The 23387-nt window shown below is 44.7% G+C and overlaps 1 protein-coding gene across 1 annotated transcript in view; it reads left to right on the top strand.

Moving 5' to 3' along the window:
- Positions 1-9411: 9411 nt before the first annotated feature.
- LOC147684082 (major facilitator superfamily domain-containing protein 8-like) overlaps positions 9412-23387 on the top strand; it is a 113783-nt gene continuing 99807 nt past the window's right edge. Inside the window, exon 1 of the mRNA XM_086944438.1 lies at positions 9412-12114. Within this exon, the coding sequence (XP_086800564.1) occupies positions 12039-12114 (76 nt within the window). The 5' untranslated portion in view covers positions 9412-12038. The remainder of the gene's footprint in view (positions 12115-23387) is intronic.

Raw genomic sequence — 23387 nt, 5'->3', positions numbered from 1 at the left:
ATTGAGTGACACAAGTGATAGCTCTAAGGTGTACTTTAGAGGGTACGTATAGGAACCTAGATGGAATGGTTCTGTTGGTTATGATGTAGTTGACCAAATCGTATCCAGGACAAAAAGATGATGGGCCGACGTACGTTTCGGTGAGAGTCACCTTCCTCAGGGCCAAAGACAAAAACCTTACAGACAAGTGATACAAATTCTTAAAAATATGAGGGCAACATACAGAAAATTCTGAAAGACAGAGAATAAGAAAAAAATGTTTTGAATGTCAATCTCTTTTGCTTTTTACATTTTTACAGCTTAGATTTAATCTATGGCATCATATATGCATGCATATCCACTTTACAAATTACAAGAGTTTAATAATAGCTCATAGCTAATTGGACATCTAGCTGAGTATAGATCAGGTAGACTAAGAACGTTGAAAGTCCACAAAGTGAGGAGATAGATAGAAAGATTCAAAGAGATGAGCCCAGTGGATTTAGTTCACCGAAAGTGGTGACTGGCAAAGTGCCTCGAGCATGCAGTGATAGTGTGCTGTTACCCCAATTTGTGAGAACAAGAGGGTTTTTACCTATGATATTAGAGAATCTGCACATGTAGGTGTATGGGATTCTAGCTGGACTCTTTAAAACATGTGCTGAAAAATAGGATACAGAAAGTTTCTGTAGGTTTATAATACATGGGAAGGTTGTATTTATAATGTCAATGTTATTGGTTTTCAGTTACCTATAAGGGCGAAGCATATGCCTATGCGTTTCCTTATTTTTGAGCCACCCGGGGGACTTCTGTAGGTAGGAGGGTAGTTTCTGTATGAATACAAATATGAAGGTGAGCTATAAGTTAAAGCGAGGCTCTAGAAAGGGGTTTGTAACTAGTGATGGTTATATTACCTGTTTGTGAGTACACGGTGTATTAGAAGTTAGAACTTTAATTTTTCAGGTGCCAGGGCGCCATGATCTATATGTGATGGAATAATAATACATTTTAGGTAATGGTCTGAGAGTTTCTTGTAGTTAAAGTTGCACAGCACGCAATGTTAGTGTTAGTTTTTCCATAATAGAGACTGCTCTGGAGCGGGGATACTTAATTACTTAAAGCGCCTACAGAGTTAACTGCTGCTTGTTTCAAGAGAGCGAGGCTAAGCGCTGATTGTGGCGATTTCCGCTGCGCAGTGATACATTGTGGCAACATTTACGGTTGTGGCTCTAGCTTTTAGAGTTAAAAGTAACACTTGGCGGTGAGACGCATTTACGATATTAAAGTTCCTGCTAGTATCGAGAAAGCGGGTCTAAGCGTTTGTTCAGGAAATTTACGCGTCGCAGTAAAACATGGAAGCATCATTGTGGATTCTCGCTGCGGTTGATTAAATGAAAGCGGCACTAATGTGTTATGCTAGCTAGGGGTTGCTGGCGGTTCATCGTACCTGTTTGGTAACGTGATTTTCTCTTAGGCAGCTCTGTCGAGGGTACGGCTTTGCATCAGTGGATTGAGTGACCGTGTCTAGGATTAATGAGACAAAGCGGTCAGAAATGCGTGGAGACTGTTTGGGCAAAGCCTGGAATACCGGCAAGGAAAGTAATTCACAACGCGCAAACAGTGCAATTTAAAGATAACAAAGCGCGCGCAAACAAAGTAATACAGTGAAATGCTAGGGCAGGACGCGTTAGGGAGGGACGACTCTTACCTTCTTCTTAAGATGCTATTGCCACGACCGGGGGTTCTGTGGAAATGGTTCCGCTATGAAACAGAGACAGGCATATGTGGTGTTTTAAATATAGTGTAACACCTCAAACCAGGTGGGACGTCATAGACATGAATATGGGACTGGTACTATGTTATGAGGAAACAACATAGTGAAAGGACTTAAACCGGGATTGTGTGCTCTTTGGCATCCATCTTGTAACAGTGAAGGTTGTTAGGGAATTATAAACTATGTACAAAAAACAACAGAGATTAGTCGAAGCAAAGGCGTCAGCACTATAATGTGACAATTCATGGAATGGCTAAATTTAGCCGACAAAAATCTGAAATTTACCCATAACTTCTCCCCGGACCAAGTGGAATTCTTGGATATATGGGTGCGTCATATAGATGGCAAACTGACAGTCGATCTATATCGTAAACCCACAGCAAAAAACACCATCCTAGAACATGGCAGTTACCATCCCAATTGCCAAAAGGACTCTATACCGTTTGGTGAGTTCTTGCGAATAAAAAGAAACTGCACATCTATGAAAGATTTTATGATCCACGCCAACAAACTCACGGAACGTCTATTAGCAAGAGGATACCCCAAACGTCTAGTGCGTAGCTCTATGAAAAGAGCGAAATATTACAACAGAGATGTCCTTCTGAACCCAACTCCGAAATCCCAGGACCAGAAATTGGTCTGCATACTGAATCATTCTACTATCAACAACAAAATAAGGAAGGTCATCCACAACAATTGGAAGATACTCAATACGAATGATCAAGAAAGCAGACTAAGTAAACCAATTTTGGCATTCAGAAGAAACCAAAATCTCCGTGACAAGCTGGTACATAGCAGATGGAAAGGCCTGACAAGAGACAAACAGCAAACCATGGATGGAAATCCTCTGCCAAAAGGTAATCACAGATGTGGCAACTGTCACGCGTGTGACCAAGTAATCCCCGGCGAAAAATGGACCTATGGACACAAGAAAGGACATCTAAAAGAAATGACAAACTGCAGAACCAAAAACGTTATATATCTGATCATATGCCCGTGCGGCATAGGATATATAGGAGAAACATCACGTGAATTCCGTATTAGACTCTCGGAACACAAATCTGCAATTAGAACTCAAAAGACCAATACCCCAATGGTGTCCCACTTTGTCCAATACGACCACGATGAAAAAGACCTGCGATGGCAAATACTAGAGCGCGTTCACGTACCTCCAGGCAAAGATCCATCAATTTTTCGCAAAAACCGCGAAACCTTCTGGATACATTATCTGGATACAGTCCGCTTTGGGCACAACGAAGAGATCTCGTGGATAGTCACACTTTGAAACTATGGCCATATCTGTAATTAACATCCCGGCCATATAACAATATGTCCACAATTACCTCCACCAGACTCCAGCTCGAGGGATGCTGCAAACTTCCACAAATATAAGATATCCTATGCGAGACTACATGTAATTTGTGTCAAGATCTGCCATATTCCGGTACCCTGCCCTCTAATTCTTGTCACATTGAAGTGCTGACGCCTTTGCTTCGACTAATCTCTGTTGTTTTTTGTACATAGTTTATAATTCCCTAACAACCTTCACTGTTACAAGATGGATGCCAAAGAGCATACAATCCCGGTTTAAGTCCTTTCACTATGTTGTTTCCTCATAACATAGTACCAGTCCCATATTCATGTCTATGACGTCCCACCTGGTTTGAGGTGTTACACTATATTTAAAACACCACATATGCCTGTCTCTGCTTCATAGCGGAACCATTTCCACAGAACCCCCGGTCGTGGCAATAGCATCTTAAGAAGAAGGTAAGAGTCGTCCCTCCCTAACGCGTCCTGCCCTAGCATTTCACTGTATTACTTTGTTTGCGCGCGCTTTGTTATCTTTAAATTGCACTGTTTGCGCGTTGTGAATTACTTTCCTTGCCGGTATTCCAGGCTTTGCCCAAACAGTCTCCATGCATTTCTGACCGCTTTGTCTCATTAATCCTAGACACGGTCACTCAATCCACTGATGCAAAGCCGTACCCTCGACAGAGCTGCCTAAGAGAAAATCACGTTACCAAACAGGTACGATGAACCGCCAGCAACCCCTAGCTAGCATAACACATTAATGCCGCTTTCATTTAATCAACCACAGCGAGAATCCACAATGATGCTTCCATGTTTTACTGCGATGCGTAAATTTCCTGAACAAACGCTTAGACCCGCTTTCTCGATACTAGCAGGAACTTTAATATCGTAAATGCGTCTCACCGCCAAGTGTTACTTTTAACTCTAAAAGCTAGAGCCACAACCGTAAATGTTGCCACAATGTATCACTGCGCAGCGGAAATCGCCACAATCAGCGCTTAGCCTCGCTCTCTTGAAACAAGCAGCAGTTAACTCTGTAGGCGCTTTAAGTAATTAAGTATCCCCGCTCCAGAGCAGTCTCTATTATGGAAAAACCAACACTAACATTGCGTGCTGTGCAACTTTAACTACAAGAAACTCTCAGACCATTACCTAAAATGTATTATTATTCCGTCACATATAGATCATGGCGCCCTGGCACCTGAAAAATTAAAGTTCTAACTTCTAATACACCGTGTACTCACAAACAGGTAATATAACCATCACTAGTTACAAACCCCTTTCTAGAGCCTCGCTTTAACTTATAGCTCACCTTCATATTTGTATTCATACAGAAACTACCCTCCTACCTACAGAAGTCCCCCGGGTGGCTCAAAAATAAGGAAACGCATAGGCATATGCTTCGCCCTTATAGGTAACTGAAAACCAATAACATTGACATTATAAATACAACCTTCCCATGTATTATAAACCTACAGAAACTTTCTGTATCCTATTTTTCAGCACGTTTTAAAGAGTCCAGCTAGAATCCCATACACCTACATGTGCAGATTCTCTAATATCATAGGTAAAAACCCTCTTGTTCTCACAAATTGGGGTAACAGCACACTATCACTGCATGCTCGAGGCACTTTGCCAGTCACCACTTTCGGTGAACTAAATCCACTGGGCTCATCTCTTTGAATCTTTCTATCTATCTCCTCACTTTGTGGACTTTCAACGTTCTTAGTCTACCTGATCTATACTCAGCTAGATGTCCAATTAGCTATGAGCTATTATTAAACTCTTGTAATTTGTAAAGTGGATATGCATGCATATATGATGCCATAGATTAAATCTAAGCTGTAAAAATGTAAAAAGCAAAAGAGATTGACATTCAAAACATTTTTTTCTTATTCTCTGTCTTTCAGAATTTTCTGTATGTTGCCCTCATATTTTTAAGAATTTGTATCACTTGTCTGTAAGGTTTTTGTCTTTGGCCCTGAGGAAGGTGACTCTCACCGAAACGTACGTCGGCCCATCATCTTTTTGTCCTGGATACGATTTGGTCAACTACATCATAACCAACAGAACCATTCCATCTAGGTTCCTATACGTACCCTCTAAAGTACACCTTAGAGCTATCACTTGTGTCACTCAATGTTTTGTACAATCTTGTTTAGTTGCTCATGTTGTTAGGTTTGTCTTTTATTCTTTATTGACACTGTATATGTGTGATTTTGTGTTTGTGATTAATAGGATCAACTGCTACTAGAGGGCATTTTTGAATGATAGGACTATCCCCAAATGCACGTATAAATGTTGATTTGTATAGAGATAATGAAATGTATTTATATATGTGAGTCTCTAAAACCCCTTTTTTTTAAAAAAAATGACAAAATAGTCAAATAAAATATTTTTCATGTTTGAATAATACTTTAAGGATCTCTCTTTGGCATCTTCTTTTTTATCAATCATTGGGATATATTCAATGTTGAAAGAAATATAGGCCCCCATAGAGGTTTTGTCTTCTTCTTGCTTGGTTTGTCTCCCCCCTCTGGGCCTTAAAATATTTGGGAGAACTCTCCCTTCATATAATCCACGCAGCGGCACCATAATCTGAGGGGGCACCTGATCGCGGTGACCAAGACCTGGAAGCCCGCTACCGCTCATTGTTTCATCACCATCCTCCTGGGGGACTCAGCAAACTCGGCCCGCCTGACCCCAAGATGGCGCCCGTGGAGCGCCGCGAGTGAGGAGGCAGACAAAGCAGCCCCCCTGGAAGCGCTCACAACACCATGGACATCAGGTGAGCCGAGGCCCCCCATATATCTCCTGCAGCGGCGCTTCCCTGGCTGAGGGGTCTGGCGAGGCCGCATTGTTGAACTGAATACCCCCTCCTAGGACTGCCACAGGAATTGCCACAAGCTTAGAAACAAAGGACTCGCTTACGCCAGCCTTTTCACCCATCGGAGATGAACAGAGTCTCACTGCCCGCATTCTCCAACAAGACAATACAGCCCCCAGGCAGGAGTTACGTGCCTCTGTCTGTTCAAACCTTATGCAACCTTCCCCCCTCTCTGCTCTGACTCTTTCCAGCTTCTGTCCTCTGCCCTCCCATGCCCTTGCCCTTTGTCCCCACCCTGTTTTTTTGTGAACCTTAGACAGACTCCCTTTTGTCTCTATGGTTGTCTCTTCCCTTATCCACACTCCCTCTCCTCCCCTAACCCCCACTACTTTCCCTCGCCTTTCACTCCTCCCCTAATTGTATTGCTGATTGTTTGATTTAATGTTTCTTGTTGATCTTCTTCTAGTATATTGTTGAACCACATTGTTGCACTTCCTGTCGTCTCTCCTTTCGTCTTCTACCGCATCCTCACTCTATTTATGTCTCTCCCTCCCTCCTCTCTCAATGTTTTGAGACTGAACTATTTTGTCTGATGCCCGATGGAGCTACTTGGTTTAGCTATAGGGGAGATGGGCCTTGGATTCCCTCCTTGGTCGTCACCTACCCAGTCGGTCTTTAGGCAGACTTCTTTTCGTCTCTCCTTATTTGTCTCTTCCCTAGCCCCTATCCTCTCTCCCCTGAATCTCTGCCCTTGCCTGCTACTCTGCCTATTCCCTGTCCGTTGTGCCCTTTTGACTAAGCACTCCTTCTCCCCTTGTTGGGGAAAGATCCAATATTTATACTCTGGAGTCTCATCGAACCCGCTGAGTGAGTCCACTGTGCAAAGGGAGCCACTCACACTAGAGGTATGGTATGGCACCCCTTGCCAAAGCACTCCCTCTCCCCTTGTTGGGGAAGGATCCAGTTTGTAGGCCTTGGAGTCTCAGAGACCTCTCTGAGAGAGTCCACTGTGTAAAGGGAGCCTCTCGCAGTAGAGATAGGGAAGGGATACCACTTCCCTTGGGATCACAGCTTTCTGGACTTTGGACGTTGCCTTGACTCGTCTACCGGTTTGTGTCCCTGTCACCCTTCCCCTCTTCTCCCTAGGCTATGTCTCTCACCCTCCCCTCCTCTTTCCCACCTTCTTTATCTGTTTACTTCCCCTACTCCAACCCCCCCTGAATCTCTCACCTTGCCTTCTTTTCCCCTTACGTATTTTGTGCTTATTGTTTTTCTCGACCTTATAAGTAACTATGTTGCCATGCTCTTAGAACTGTTTAACCTTTGTAACGATGTAACCTGTAACTTTGATCTGATTCTCGTGTAAAGCACTCTGATACCTCCGGGTCTAGCCAGCGCTGTATAAAACTTTTAAAATAAAATAAATAAATAAAGTGCTTTTCGAGGAGTAGCACGCTACTGCAGAACCCAAACAGGATTAGTGGTGAATTAGTATAGGGAAATATGAAATTAATTTGAGCTGTGGACATGTGAGTCTGTTAGCTGGATTGAAAAGGATAATGGAGGGATATAAGAGGGAGGGGCTAGAATGGTTTTATTTGGAGACCATAGCAGCAGGAAGAAGTTAAGGATGAGTGGGTGGAGGGAGTCAAAGGGAAGAGTTTAGAACAGCTTTTTGAGATCTGAATAGCAAAACAGGTTTGAGATGATGCAAGGGAGGTGTAGAAGAGGGAAGAGTCTAGAAAGGGCTATTTGGGGGGTCATAGTAAGGGTAGAGTAGGGAAGAGTCTAGAAAATGTTATTTTTTGGGGTCATAGTAGTCATAGAGTGGAGGTAGAGGATATATTGAGAGATGTATAGGGTAAGAAATAGGGTAATGCATTGGAAACAGTAGTAGATTGAGGTTTGGGATGAGTCAGAGAGTTGAGGTAGAGGATATATTGAATGCATGGGGTGAGATATAGGGTCCCTGCATTGGAGATGCTGAATTAGAAGTAAAGTAATGAAGACAAAGATACATAAGTACATGGAAGGAATAAATGTATCAGTGAGTTCATATATCTAGAGTAAAGTTGGAATAAAAATACTCAGGCTTTCAAGTGATGCTTTACTTTAAGCTAATTTGGTTTTGTGTGTAATATATATATATATATATATATATATATATATATATATATATATATATATATATATATATTTTCCCTCAATAGTGAGGCAATTGTAGATGAATAGTTATTAAAAACATTACGTATTTTGCAGTGACCTATATACGTCATCCAGTTGATTACAAGAAAGCAAGTTAAAAAGGAGGGCTCCAAGTTATTAGATAGGTTAAGAATGTCTAGGGAGATTTTAAAACACAGTGTCCAGCAGCACCAGGTGACCATAACTAATTTTAGTATGCAACCATACTTAGCATTTGTCCCTAGAGGATATGATAGGTTAATATTAACCATGTTTAGGCTTGAGACTGTTTATAGACTCGTAACCTTTTCTAGAATGAATGACTGGGCTCGTGATCTACAATTATGCCCCTGTGACAACTACTTGGCCCAATCCACTATTCGCTTAGTTTTATTTTGTACATTTTAGAGGGCGTTAAGAAAAGTGGATAGTTCCACTTTTAAAAAACCAGGGGCTGAGGCAATGCTGCCTGGCATTAACTAAACTTCAGCTTATGGAGAATGAACATATAGCCTGGAGGATAGCTATGTTTTTGAAGAAAGCATATATCACAGGAAATGCATTGCAAATGAAGGATTGAAACCGCCCAGGCGTATTGTTATTTTTTAATAGCGTTTCATCTTATTTACCATGTATTTTATATTGAATCTTAAGGAGTGTTTTTTGTTTTATCATATTTATCTTGTGTAATTTTGTGTAAGCAAACAAATAAAGTTTTCCTTGACTTGATGTCAGACATAGAAAAATACAACCATAAGTAATATGTTGCTAAGCATAACTGAAGTTTGTTATACACAGTAATACACATATCTGGGTATACATGTATAACACAAATAAGTGCTTATATACTGAGGGAAATGCTGTACATTTATGTTTGAGTATGGTGGTTATGTAGGGAAGAGCCAACTCTTGAGTAGTAACGCCAATGAACAAACATACATGAACTGGAAAGGCTGGTCCTCCTCCTAGTACTGCAGATCAAAACGTTAATAATTGCCCAAAATCACAGGCTGTTGAGTGGACGCCGCAACTCGAACCCGGTTCTCAGTTTCAAAGACTCCAGCTCTGTCCCTTTTGGCACGTATTAATTGTGAAGCATTTTAAATACACTTTTCGAAAAAAGTATTTTCAGGGGACGCATTCAGGAGAGTCAAATCATTAGTCTTTAGAGGGATGCTGGAGAGCGCTCGCACAGCGTAGAGAAAAAAATCAACCAATCGGGTGAATAAGGTTCGCTGAGAGAAAGGCTTCCTGGAATACCGGAAAATCAGATGGTACGTGGGCGGCGATTGGCTGCCGCCCACCCTATCAGTGATCAACGGTCTGAAATAACAAATACAGTCTCTCCTGGCTGGGGGAGGAGGTTGTTGAGGTTCATGGCCTTTTGGAGAGGGCAGAGTCCTGTGCCCTCCAGCTTTGAGTGTGCTGCTGCAGGGTGGAGGGCGAGGAGAGGGGGTGAGCCTGGCACTCTGAGCCACGCAGCCGGGGAGAGAAGCTCGGCTGAGGGAAGGGACAGGTGCTCTGAGCCTACCTGTGGGAAAGGAAGGGGCTGGGGGCAGGTAGATAGGAGAGGGGGGAGCTGCGGTTGAGGGAGAGAGTCTAAAGACCTTTTCCAGGATGGGACGGTCGGTGGAACCCTCTGCAGCTGAGGAATGAGACTGCCAGGTGCACTGTACCTGCCAACGGAAAAGAGGGCTTGCCCACGCGGAGGAAGATAGCAGGTACACAGGGTCAGCCAGTTGGAGAGGGCTGGGGGCCCCTGTGGTGCAAGGCTTGTCAGTGAAAGAAGTGGAGAGCGGCAGCCGAGGTGGGGGACTGATCCACTGAGGAGGGGGACTGGTCCACTAAGGCGGGGCTAGGGGTGTAAAGGAAGGGGACTTTATAGAAAGCAAAGAAAAGAGGGGAAAGGTGTGTTAGGGGAAAGGTAAACACAGGGGGCGTCATCAGGAAAGGGTTGGGATTTGGGGTAAAAAAGGAGTTTAGCCTGGAGTGGAGAAAGAGAAGCGATAGCCCCCAGCATACGAGACAGCCGGGGGTGGAGTACGGAAAAAAAGAGCGTATAGACTTCAGAGCCAAGAAAGCAAGCGGATACACCCCGATCTATGTCTCACCAGGTCACGACTGGAATAAGAGAAATAGATAGTTTTTCCGAGAAGCACAGAGGGAGAAATAGCAGGAGGGTTGAAATGTTGTAAAGAAAAGGATAGCAGGAGTTAGGCACGAAAGAAACCCGAAACGGGCAGCTTTAGAGTGGAGGGAACTGTCTTAGAGGCAAAAAGCTGAAGGATAGTAGAGGCAGTTGCGGAAAAACGTACAGGAAATGTGCAAGGCATTTAAGAGACTTGTAAACACATATAGTCGAGAAGTGACTGTAGAATAGACGACATTGACAGGGGCGTTGAACACCCTGAGTCAAGCGTACCAATTAAAATAGATAGTTGGACTTCAGTAGAGTCAGATATGTGGGATACGAAAAAACCGAGGCAGTCTGTCCCCATCAAGAGCCACCTGTAGAAGAAAGGTGTTGACATCTGCACTGAAGTTAAGGATAGTGCTGGAGTCACCTTGAACGGAGGTCGCACTGGCTCTCAAATTCGCAGTCGGACTGGTCAGCTTAGGGTATTTAGGGATCTAGCAGCCTTGCTATCAGAAGTAAGGGATCGTTCTTCTAATTCTAGTGTTCCTTGTCAGTCCAACTCTGATTCCAGTAGACATTCAGTAAGATGCTGACCTCAGCGCTCTGATGCCACAGTCTGCCATTTTAACCCTTACACAAGCTAAGTCTCACCGAGCCCCGGCGAGTCATTAAGTATCTAGGTATTGGTCATTTAGCCTCAAAACCCAACACGGACTGACTTGGACCCTAACCACAGGCAGAATGACCCTTGCCCCTGCCGCAAGCCACTGTGACTCAAACAGCTGCTGTCAACAGTCTGAACAGGGTCCTAGCCATCAGTCAGCTTGACCCAGACATCAGTCATCGTGCTGTGTAACCCACCATCCAACTCGTCTACTGAGGCTCAAACCCTCAATCACTCTGACCTAGCTGCTTGTTTTTCTGCCCTGGATCCAAGCCATTGGTTAGTTTGAACAAGGCCCAAACTGCTTGCCAATCTGATTCATACCTCAGACTCTGGCAAGTGTCATCAGACTATCAGCTTCTGGCTAGTTGGTGCCACACCCAAGGCTGCTTGTCAGTGTAATCTGGACTTCAAGCACTGGCCATTCTGGTTCACATTCCGCCTGCCAGTCAATTTAACATACACCTAGGTCATTAGTAAGCCTCAAGTAAACTGCAGCAATCAGTAATTCTGAGCTAAACGTCATTCACTAGTTGATCTATCTTAACCCCATCCCAGTCACTAGTTGATCTAATCTGAACTAAACTTCAGCCACTGATCAATCTGACTGACCTGAACTGTTACTTATTTTGACAAAGAATTCGGCCATCAAGCTGTCTAGTCTGGAACTCCAGTTTCGATTGAACCTGTCTGGCTGCTCTTAAGACTATTCTGTCCCCAGCTGTTGACTAGGCTCATCCGGATTTGGCCTATCATTGAGTTTTACTTGACCTGAGCCACCAGCCAGCTTGATCTGTTCTCTAGTTTAATGCAGACCATGGAGAGCTGGGAGTCTGACCTGACCTCCTTATAAGGCGTACCTATCCTGTACCAGCCAGCCCCGGTCCCCAGCCACATTCCAAAGTACAATGCCAACCAAGAGGCAGTGACTGGTTACTTAGAAACACAATCCAGACTAGTTTAATTTTGGCCCTATGGTAAGCAAGTGAGCCCCAGACACCTGCCATCATTCTTTACAACCCAAACTGTAACTTTGACCCCAACCCCAGCCATAGGGCGTTGTGACCTGCACCCTAACCACAGGCCTGATTCACTGGAGTGTCCATCACTGGAGTGACCAAGGTCTACTATTGGCGTCAGAAGGCGAACCTGAGGCCTGATGGATTTTCAGAAGAAGCGGAAGCTCACCAACATCACCATTGGCATCATCTTCCTCCTTGGGGGCATCGAGTACGGTAAAGATTATTCACTTTCTTTTTACAAGAGTGGGAGGTTCAGAGAACAGAAGCACTACACCGCACATACCACTGCTAGATATTGTGCTGTTCTTTGACTCCTAAATAAATGGTATGTTTTTGTGTGAGGTCTCTGTGGGCCGCTATTCATAACAAACAACTGCATCGTTACAGTCAGATTGGAGCCTCAGTTCTGAAACGTTTGTCTGAATGACTATGCTCTAATTAGGAGGTAGTAGAGGCCAGAAACAATTTTATAAAACCTATTGTCTTTAGATATAACCTTTTGACCTCTATAGATTTTATAGCTTTTTTGAAATCAGAACCAAACGAATTTGTCTGTTGTAAATTGTATACATTCATGAAATCTGTCTTAGCCATGTTTTAAATTACATTTTAATTGCAAGTCAGCTGAAGAATTTGATGCAATTTGTTTGAATCATGTTTTTATCTCTATTATTAATCTCGCAAGACATCTAAATCAATTGAATTGGAATTGAATGCCCATGCTGGTTTGGCCTCATTTTCACTCCAGATGTGTCCTTAACCATGTCGACAAGAGACATATGCAAATGAAGAAGTAACTTTACCATATAGAAATAAACCGCTCAAAGAGAGGCTATAGCTTGATGGAAATGAAACACAAGCTCCTCCTTGAACTGATCCCTTCAGAGACTGGCCAAAGATTAGATCAGCATAGGATGCTTTCCCCCTTTTCATGCAGGGCTTTTATAGGTCCATCTAGAGAATGATGCCATGCTAGGTTTTTGAAACCTAACCTAATGATATTAAACCAAGGGATATTACAGAACCCGTATTGATGGTTATGAACAATGCAAGATTGAGTAAGAAGACATTTTCCTTTTCACTACGTGCCCCCTTAAAAGACAGAGAGTGAGTCTGTCTAGGATGTGGCCAGATGGGTGCCTCTGAGCAGTGACTGGGAGCGCCTGAGGTCCATAGGGACATACAGGGTCATGGTTTCCCCTCATCTCAGCCTAGTGGGAACAGCACCCAACTGTTGTATTTCGAATTAAATCTGTAAATTCAAGAATCTCTTTTTAACCACATGGCTGCTAGGCGTTTTCCCGTCCTGCGCTGAAAAACCAAAATAACAATTATAAATGACGAGCTGGCCTTGTCATCCGCGCAGGGCAGGTAAGCGCCATGACGAGCCCAGCTCGTCATTCGCTTCGAAGGGGTTAAAGAAACTCAAGTCTGTGGTCATCTTGTTTCTTGTGACTTGCGCATTTGACATATAAGGGAAACGAGGCATAGTGTAGGTAAAGTGAAAAGCCTTGGTCAAGGGAGAAAGTTTGGACTGGAAATTAAGTATGTCCTAGACTATTCAGTTTAGCTACTGGATTACCTCTCCTACGTGGAGCAGTAATACTGAAAACGAAGACTCCTTGGCATTGATTGGAGCATTACTAACCACTGCCTACAGCTTCTCCCCTGGATTCCTGTTCGTATGCTCTTCCAGTGCGCAACCCCAGGGACAGGCTTTGCTCATCTGCTTTATGAATGTAACTTGATTTTTTAAATTCTATAAATTGTATGTGAAACTGAAATCAGTACTAGTTGGAAAGCTGTCAGTAAGCGTACCATAGCTAGTTACAAATTAAATTATGTTTGATTGATGCAGGACAGTTTAATTCCATTGCTGTCATAGAGGGATATAGATCATTCAACATCACTGGGTCTCTTATCTTCCCAGGAACCAAAACTAGTGCTTTCAGAGAAAACAAAAGCAAAGCACCCAGACAGAGGAGTGTTTCACTGATTAATTTAATCCGTTTTAGTTCTTTTTTTATATCCATTACATTTACTCCTTCAAACTTGCTGTTAGAGGAAAGTCAAACATGAAACTCAAACTAGGTGTGTACAGGAAAATAATCTTCTTTAGAAGGTTGTGGCTGTGAATCCACACGAGTTAGCTCTGATATTGCATTTTTTTCTCTTCTTTTATGGCTGAATGAGTGGAATGGATTTCAAAGTTCAAGGAATGCAAAAATAAACCTGAATGAAACTTGACAGTTGCTTTGTTGGAACTAAGCCCTACTTCGAGCCTGAAGCCACTAAATGAATGTCTTTGTTAACAACATGTTTTAGAATCGATTTTCTAAAATGTATCGTATTCAAGTCACTACATTCTATTGATGTTTGGTAAACTTGCTGATTATAAACAAAGATACAGAGAATAAATCCTCTGCCAAACACACGCCACGCAGCTGGATAGTGAGATCAGGATGTGATCTGTTCACCACCCCCTCCAGTATACAAGTGATACATTATCACACCTTTAACAGATCTGAAGCAAAAACCCCTCACCAGTATCAGCTTTACTGCCAGCTGTTTTGAAGGAATAATAAATACATTTACTAATTGTTAATTAAAATGGTGCAGTATTTGCAAATGGATCCAAAAACACTACAAAAAGAGAATACTGTTTCACTACAAAAATAGAATACTGTTTCACAAAATCTGGTACAAGTATATACATTTTTTATTGGTTATATGAGGTTTGACCGTTCTACTTTAGCACATTCATATCATTTGTCGAAAAAGCTTGATACAGGGGTCGCATATTTTCCAGCCCCACTTATTAAATTGCCTTCAGGGGGTATTAAAACGGGCAGTAATTGTGGGGTCTCATATCTAAAAGTTAAAAGATTGCAAATACAAACTGCTTGCATTCACTAAAAACACTGGTTAGCAACATATAGCATGAACTATCTTTTAGGTTTGGCCTGGGATAGCACATGTGTTGTCAGCGAAATCTTTCGTTCACAAATGAAAAAAGCTTACAATGGGTTCAGAGCCCGCCCATTACTTACTATTACTTACCTTCGACATCACTCTTGTTTCCCTGCTTCCTATTGGTCAGCGCCTCCTATTTCCTCCCGGGACATCAGTGTTTGTCCCTGTACTGGAGGATGGACCTAGTACAACTTAATACATGTGTCTTTCCACTTGGAGCGCGCTCCTGCAGATACTCTATAAAGTGCATGTGTCTGCCTTACCTCTCCCTCGTGTTGTTATCCTCCCCGCACCCTCCTACAGCTGTTGTTTTTGCTCCCTGCCTTACACCTCCCATGTTACTTACCCACCCCTCCTGCTGTCCGTTGTTGTTGCTGCTCCCTCCTCCCCCACACCTCCCTCATGTTGTTTGCCCCAACACTTTAGTGTAACATTTTACACAGCAGCACAAGCATAGTGCTATAATGCAGTCAACGCTGGACACGTCATACTGCTTTTAATCCTTTTTTATTTTTTTAGCTTTAAACCATGGCGCACTGCATCCTGCGCTGCTGTGCAGCATGTCTAAAAAACATTGACAAAGTCAATAGATCTCGAATGGGCAAAACCCAACGGCTTTTCCAATGCTTGTATATTTGAAGATTCAGTATTACGTGTCTTTTATGCTTCCAGAATTGTGAAACTTCTCCTAACCCGAATAGTTAGAAACAAAAATGATGGATTTTTAACTCCAAAGAGGTAGCAAGCTTTTGATATGGTTGAGGCTTGTTTACCTCTTAACTGCCTAGAACCAATTATTTGTATGGCATATATTTTAAGGTTTTTATTTTTGCTTTGAATTTATTTGTGGTTGACGTATCGCTTCAAAATATTTTTTTACTTTTGTATGAAAGATGGTACCTCCATACTAAGCTCTTGAAGCACTGAATTGATAGCAGTATGCCAAGGTGTTTGTTAGAGTAATTTGGCAAATTGAAGTCCCTGCTGAGAGCACCATAAAATTCTTGCTTGAAACTCCAATCCCAGTTATTTGTAAGTTCTGGTGCTTATAAAGGATTTTCCATCTAAACTCCAGATACGCCAAAGACTCTGGCAGTGAGTGCAATTTTTGTACTTTTGCTTTATCGTGGTTTATCTAAAGTTTATTTCATGCGCAAAATGAACGCAGTTTAGTTATTGTATGTTGTATGCCGACTTGTGTGTTATCTAGAAGTATGGCACTGCCAGCAAACTTCAGTATAAACAACGGGCGTCCATTCCATTTGGAGGTCAGGCTCTAGAATTACTTTATGCTTGTTCAGTCTGAATTAAGCAAGAGTTTTTTTTTTTTTAGCATCCCTTTATTAAAATATACGTTGTCTGAACCTGGGGACCCCCACTGAATCACTATTGGAATCCGGGGACCCCCAACGAGTCATTACTGGAAGCTGGGGACTCCGACCTGAGCCTTGTTGATAATTTGAACTGCAAAACAATACCCAAAAAGCAAACAAATACCCAAATGAGACATATTACTTAATTTGCAGACATATACATTAAAAAAAATAAGATTCAATTTTAAGAGAAAGGTAAGGGTGGAACTTTTCTATATTCATTTAAGGCCACTCATCGCCCATTCTATATTCTGTTTGATGCACCTGCGCTGCTCCCACAAATCAATCTGAGGATACAAATTAATTTGTTGGCTTCCAGTTTCAAATTTCTTCACATTTACAGCAAGTTTAAAAATGTTCACTTGTACATTTAGCCTCTTCATTCATATACACTTTTAGTCTCTTAATAATATTTAATTTTCGAAGTTGTTTTGTACCCCTTGAGGAGGCGTCATGGTCCCCCAGGAGTCCCCTATCCACAGATTGGGAACTGCTGCTATAAGGCACACAAGGGCAAAAACCACCGTTGATGGACAGAATGCAGAACAATGTCATACATTCACCCCAGTACAGAGATCTGGGCCTAAATCCATTGTTTTTTTGCACTCCACACCACCCCAGTTCAGACATGGCCATATGCAAATCAGTCTGACCCTGTGCCTCATGGGAACAGTCCAGCCCGAACTGCCAATCCATGCCTTCCCTGGACCGGAAACAAGCTTCCGAGGACCGGTTTCTGGCATTCCAGCCGTCTTCAGCCCGGCTTGCTTGAATCCAGTGGTGTGGAGAGCATGGGACTCACGTCTGAGCATACCCATCCCACTCAGGGTGACAAATGCAAAAACCACAGTTGATGGATAGAATGCAGAACAATGTCATACATTCACCCCAGTACAGAGATCTGGGCCTAAATCCATCGTTTTTTTTTGCATCATCCCCTTTTGTATAGCTTTGTTCGCCCTAAGTTGGCAGGGTATGCTCAGACGTGAGTCCCTTGCTTATTTGGCCACTGGATTCAAGATAGCCTGGCTGATGAGGATTATGAATCAGAAACCGGTCCCAGGATGCTTGTTTCCGGTCCAGGAAAGACATGGCTTGGCAGTTCGGGCTGGACTGTTCACATGAGGCACAGGGTCAGACTGATTTGCATATGGCCATGTCTGAACTGGGGTGGCTGAGTGAGCTAAAGAATGGTGATAGATTAAACCCAGATCAGTTGACTGGGGGTGAGTGTTTGATTTGCTCAAGCGCTCCGTCCATCATCCCCTTTTATATCGATAAGGCATACAAGGGGCACTCTCCTATTTGAAAAGGAATGTATCAATGGTTTGTGACCAAGTTGGGGGTGCATAACTTTGATTGCTTACTGACCTTCGTGTAGGCATGCTAACTTATTTTTCATTGGCACGTATGTTGTAGTGGGATAGCTCCTCCATTAGTAATCATGTTAGCAGCCTCAAGAAGATTAAAGGACGGAGGTAGGCAGAGATCTAGAGTTCCCTGCATTCTGAATCCAATATCTTTCCAAACAAACATCTTTTAAAGAAGCACCTATGCCTTTTTTGAAAATGGGCTGAAAAAAAGATCCATTTGGGAAAGCAAATGCAAGGACAGAGATTTACTGTTCCTTGCAGGCCTCCAACCTTTCATTTTCATCCAATCACAGGGGGTCCCAATTTCCGACCTGCAAATTTAATATTCATTTGGCACATTGTCTCTTGGCCCTCTGCGAATAGACAATTTGCAATGTGACCTGTTAATGCATAAATCACATCACAAGCTGCATTACCATTTGCAAACCAGTTGGTATGCATTGCACTTCCCCGGCTTTCAAATGAAAGAAGTACACCTGGTCCATTAGGACTTGAGCACTTGGAAGGTCACTGTACAAACATTTGGGCACATGGTGCTGGCATGGAAACCTACATCGTGGTCTGCATAACAAAGGCCTGTCCTCCTACTTGTGAGCCCTTGTCTCTTTGTGTTATGGCCAAGGTAGCCTTTGTCAAAGGTAGTAGTCTTTTTGACAGATACAGTAAAATGTGTCTCGTTACCAACACATACTTTGTCTGCATTTCGGTTTTGCCAGTAATCTGGCTTCAGCCTTCTGCACACACCCTGTTAGTTCATGCCATCGCTTGGAGTCCAGATGAAGGTTATTGGCATAGTCGAGACACAATAACTACTCTCTTTGACTGCTGTAAGCCTGGGGGAAACAGACAGATTTGGAAATATTTTCTTCAGCATGTTAAAGTGTAGCCAGCAGGTTTATATTACTTTGTTTTTGTCTGGCTATCAGGACCATGTTAGTATTTAATATTAGTACTTGAATTGTAGGTCTGTCCATGTAACGTGGCCACAACTGGTGACAAGATCTCCTATTTTGCTGCTCAGATCTGGTGTCAGTTGCTGTTGATCAATCCTTGTAGATGCTGTAAGGTTTCATTAATTGACAGTACTCCTGGGGATCAAGGCGTAAGCATAATTATATGTTTTGAGACCAGATTCTTGTATTATTCTTAGAAGTGGCTGAATATTAAGTTATGCTTGAAGTGACTGTAGGAGAGTAGGGTCTGCAATCCTATGATCACCCGGACTTTTTGCTTTTGTTTCACTGGTTTACGACTTTCTCGGGCTGTGGGCCTGCCAATCAGACCCACAGCCTAGCTGTTCTCTCACTAAATTGATGCGTGTACCTTAGGTGCATTACCCAATTGGAACTGGGCCACCCTGTCAGACCCTGTAACTCAGGGCATCGGTGTACCCAGGGCCTACCAGGGGCTGAAGCATGTATTATGCCACCCCTGGCTGGCCATCTCAATCTGACACAACTGGCTGCACGACAGCTGGGGCAACGTGGCGTACTCGCCCGTTGCTGTAGGTATAGTATCCCTATATCTAAACTCAAAATGGACACCCGAGTTCCTATCAGTCACTCCTATGGCAGGCCTTAACAATCCTGAAGGCAGAGTGCGTGGAATCGTGTGAATTGGGCTCTGGCACGAGCCGAGCCCGGTTACAGCTTGCGGAACCAAGACCCAATAGCTGTTCCATGATAACGCGTATCATATTGGTAACTTCGGTATCGCGTTATCAAGACATGTCGAGTAAGGTGTCATACGAATCGGGATGCTGCCCCCTCACCAATTCTGGCGACGAGGTTAGCATTCCACCCTTCTAGAGGGACACGACATGTACGTAACTGTGAACCCCGGTTAAAGTTAACTGAAGCCTCAGCTCCACAAAATGGATGCTGCCACCACAGACACGAGTCTGACCTCCTGCTGCTGGGAGTCCTTCCAGCGAGGAGAGCTTGGACAAAGGGTTTCCTGTCGAGGGCGGGGTTTGTGTATTCTGGGTAGGTAGGGCTTTACACGAAGGTGACTGCGGAGTGGCACCCCGGTGCTCACTACGCATCTGCCGGCTAGAACCAGTTCCAGGGGCGCGCGGCCCCTGGCCTGGGGAAAGTCCGGCAGGGGAGAGGGGTGTAACTACCCCCCTTCCTGGTCCCACCCCTAGGGCAGGACCTAGTCATGTACCCACCCCTTCCTTTAGGATAAAGGCCGGAGCGGGGACCCTTCCAAATTAGATCATCTTTGAATCAAGAATACTTTCTACGAAAGGACTTCGAGACTCTTCTCAAGATTTCTCCCTTGTGGCTAAGGAGTAGTCACCCTGCACCAGCAGGCACCATCCAAGAACTCTGCGGTTTGCTGCAAGTCCTTCCTCAGGAATCCGACGGCCCAGCTCGACGAGAACCGGCTTCCCTGGCACCTCTGACCTCTACCCACATCGTCAGCTCAGCTGAGATCTGTGGGTGCGACGAGACCTCGAGGGACCGGCCTTCATCAAAACCTGCACGCTTTCTTAACCAGCACGACCACCGAAGGAATTCTCTGGTGAGTGCTCTGGGGTCCGAGAAGCCCCGACCCTGAGCAGCTCCAGCACCGAAGTGCAGTCTCCCAGCATCTCCACGATCTGCGTGGGGCCCTTCTGCCGCTGCTCAGCACGTTGTCCGATCACTAGCCGCTGGCTTGTGACCCTTTTGACGACGAACGACAACCAACGCTGCTGGTCTGGTTGCTCCAGACTAGCCTTCTGCTCCTTTTTACGAGAGGAGCACCCCGGACCCTCCTGGTCCACTCAAGACGCCATTTTAGGCCCACCACGTGGCCCTGAAATCTGCCAAGGCTTGTTGCCCCAATCCTGGGCCCAGCGACGCCGACAGCATCAATCTTCGTGGGACAGCTCGCACCTCCATCCTGGTCGCCGACAACGCTTCCTGGTCCGTGAGACTGCAGAGCCTAGCGTCGCCCACTCACCTAGTCGAGGTGACGGCCATCCGGTGCCTTCCTGGTACCCTCTGACTACTGGCTAGTAGTACGAACTTGGTCCCCTCTGCTTTCAGGTATCAACGATCACTGATCCAGTCTTGGATCTCTACGAACTATTCATCACTGGTCGCCGGCCAGCAACTCCTTCCTTCCGGCTCCTGGCTCGTCAGCGAAGACCCCCGACGCCTGTAAGACTTGTGCAGCCGCAGCCCTTGTGGCTAGGTAACTCCGACACTACGGTGTCTGCATAGCCTCCTTACTTAAGGGTCCCGAGTCCCTCGCTTCCGACTTGCCTTATCGGGTCCGCCCGAGACCACTAGAACTTTCCGTGCCCTCGGGCACTTGTTTTAAACTGTGCACTTGAAGTATTTTCTTAAGAGTTTTGGTTCTGTGCTTAGTACCCTGTCCTCATAAAGAGTCCAGGGCTGTTGTGATTCTAATAAATACACTGTTTATTTTCATAACACTTGTGTGGTGTCCTTTCACTTGGGGTTCAAGGGGTATGTGATGGTATTACAGCTGGCTTAACACGCCCTCTAGAGTTTAGCCCGAAGACTGCTCGTATCCACGCTACTAGGATAGCTGGTCTAAGGTTGACTTACAACCAATCACCATAAGGGTCGTTTGGACCGATGCATAGTGGTCGCTAGAATAGCGAACGCTGCATATCGGGCCAACTTCTCACATTGGTGAGCAGCGGTTGGGATTTGAGCTTGCTGTTGTTTTACCACGCGTATCCTAAGAACATCTTGTGAAAGCTCGCATAAGTACTCCAGGTACATATAACTTAGCTTAGAATACTCTGAGTTCTACTGAACCAGCTGTTGTAGCTCCTCAAGGCTTAGCACACCTTGGCTACAACTCTTAGCAAGGGATCAGTAGGAAAACCCATAGTGTAGGTAGGTGCATCACTTACACCACACTAGAAGCAGCATGTCAGACAAAGGAGGAAACTCTGAGTGTCCCCTTGTGTCAGTCGACCTTCCACAGGTCACCTCCAGATATGCTGCGCTTAGCTTCCACGAGATGCGACAGATCTGTACATCCCGTAAGCTAAAACAGGGTGCAAACCCTACCATTCCGTTTCTGATTGGTCTCTTGGAGACTTATGATGCCAGGAGAGCGGGTAACACCGACCCTTCTCATCCAGAAATGGAGATGCCCCCCCTCGAGGGAACCCGGGGTGACCCTGACCTTATCCATCTCTCCTCAGAGGGCGAAGAGGAGGAGGAGGAGGAGGAGGATCCAGAGACATCTGGGGACGAGGCAGACAAAGGTCCAGTCATAGTTAGTCAGCTAACTCAGGACAACTTAAGCCGGCACGAGATTGGTACTAGGAGACCCCTGGGGCCTCTCTCGGGCCAGCTTAAAATTGGGAACGGACGAGTTAGGTCTCTGTCGAGAGGCTCTAACAGATCCGTTCGAACCAATAGCTCTCGAGGCTCTGCTCGGAGAGGTATGACATCCCCTCAGAGAAGAGTGTACGAAGCGAAGGAGCGGGAAGTCAATCTGCGGATCGAAAGGGAAGAACATGCCCTAGCCAAAGAAAGACTTGCCTTTGCTAGAGAGCAAGAATTGAGTGGGACCATTCCCACTGGTGGCAGCATTCCCCCACGGGAACCCAGGAGTTTAGACACTAAGCACCTGAATAAGATAGTGCCCCCCTTTAAGCAAGGGGACGACATCCACAAATGGATTACTGCTTTGGAGCGGGCCTGCACTGTACAGTGTGTCCCCCAGAGTCAGTGGGCAGCTATCTTGTGGCTCTCCTTTGAAGGTAAAGGTAGAGATAAGCTCCTCACTACTAGAGTTGAGGATGCTAACAATTACCAGGTCCTGAAGAACACACTGATTGATGGGTTCGGCCTAACCACTGAGCAGTACAGGTTGCTGTTCAGGGATACCCAGAAAACTCAGTCTCAGGACTGGTCTGATTTCGTTGATTGTGCCACTAAGGCTTTCGAGGGCTGGTTGCTGGGCAGTAAGGTTACTGATTACACAGGATTGTATAATTTGATCATGCGAGAACAGATTTTAAACAATTGTCAGAACCAGTTGTTGCATCAGCACCTTGTCGACTCGGATCTGACCTCCTCCCCAAGAATTGGGAAAGAAGGCAGACAGATGGGTCAGAACAAGGGTTAAGCAAAACCAGGGCCAGAACCAGGGTGGTCAGAAGAAAGCAGACCAGAAGGGTAAAGATTCGAAAGGGGAACAAACTGACCAGAAGTCTTTGACAGGTCCCCAACAACCCAAAGAGGGGGGGGGGGTCAGGCTTCCCAGAAAAAGAAGAATCAAGAAGGCCAATCGAAAAGGTGGTGCCAATACTGTAAAAGTAAAACTCACTGGTTTAGTGAGTGCACCAAGAAAGGAGGGCAGACTCCTGCTACTGCAGCCCCTAAGGCACCTGTGCCCCCTAGTACAGCCAGCAGTAGTAGTGCGCCTCCCAAGGGACTAGTTGGGTTAACCTTGGGTTCTGAGGGGTGTGACAACTTAGTTGGTACGCTCACTCAGGCTGTCCTTGTCTGTACGGGGGATGTGGATATATCCCCTGACGTCAGTCCCAATACCTTGGGCAAATACCGACAGACGCCTTTAATAAATGGAAGAATGGCTCAGGCCTATAGGGACACTTGTGCCAGTGTCACAATGGTGACGCCTCACTTTGTGGACCCTGGACAGATCATGCCAGGTACAGATTTCCTGGTGACCAATGCCAGCAACGTCACTACCAGTCATAGTTTGGCGATTGTTGCTTTCTCCTGGGGAGGGGTAAATGGCCAGAAAAAGGTTGTTGTAAGTTCAG

Source organism: Lissotriton vulgaris, chromosome 11, assembly GCF_964263255.1.
Source record: "Lissotriton vulgaris chromosome 11, aLisVul1.2, whole genome shotgun sequence".
In the NCBI taxonomy this organism is placed as follows: domain Eukaryota; kingdom Metazoa; phylum Chordata; class Amphibia; order Caudata; family Salamandridae; genus Lissotriton; species Lissotriton vulgaris.
This window is presented reverse-complemented; position numbering and strand designations above follow the sequence as displayed.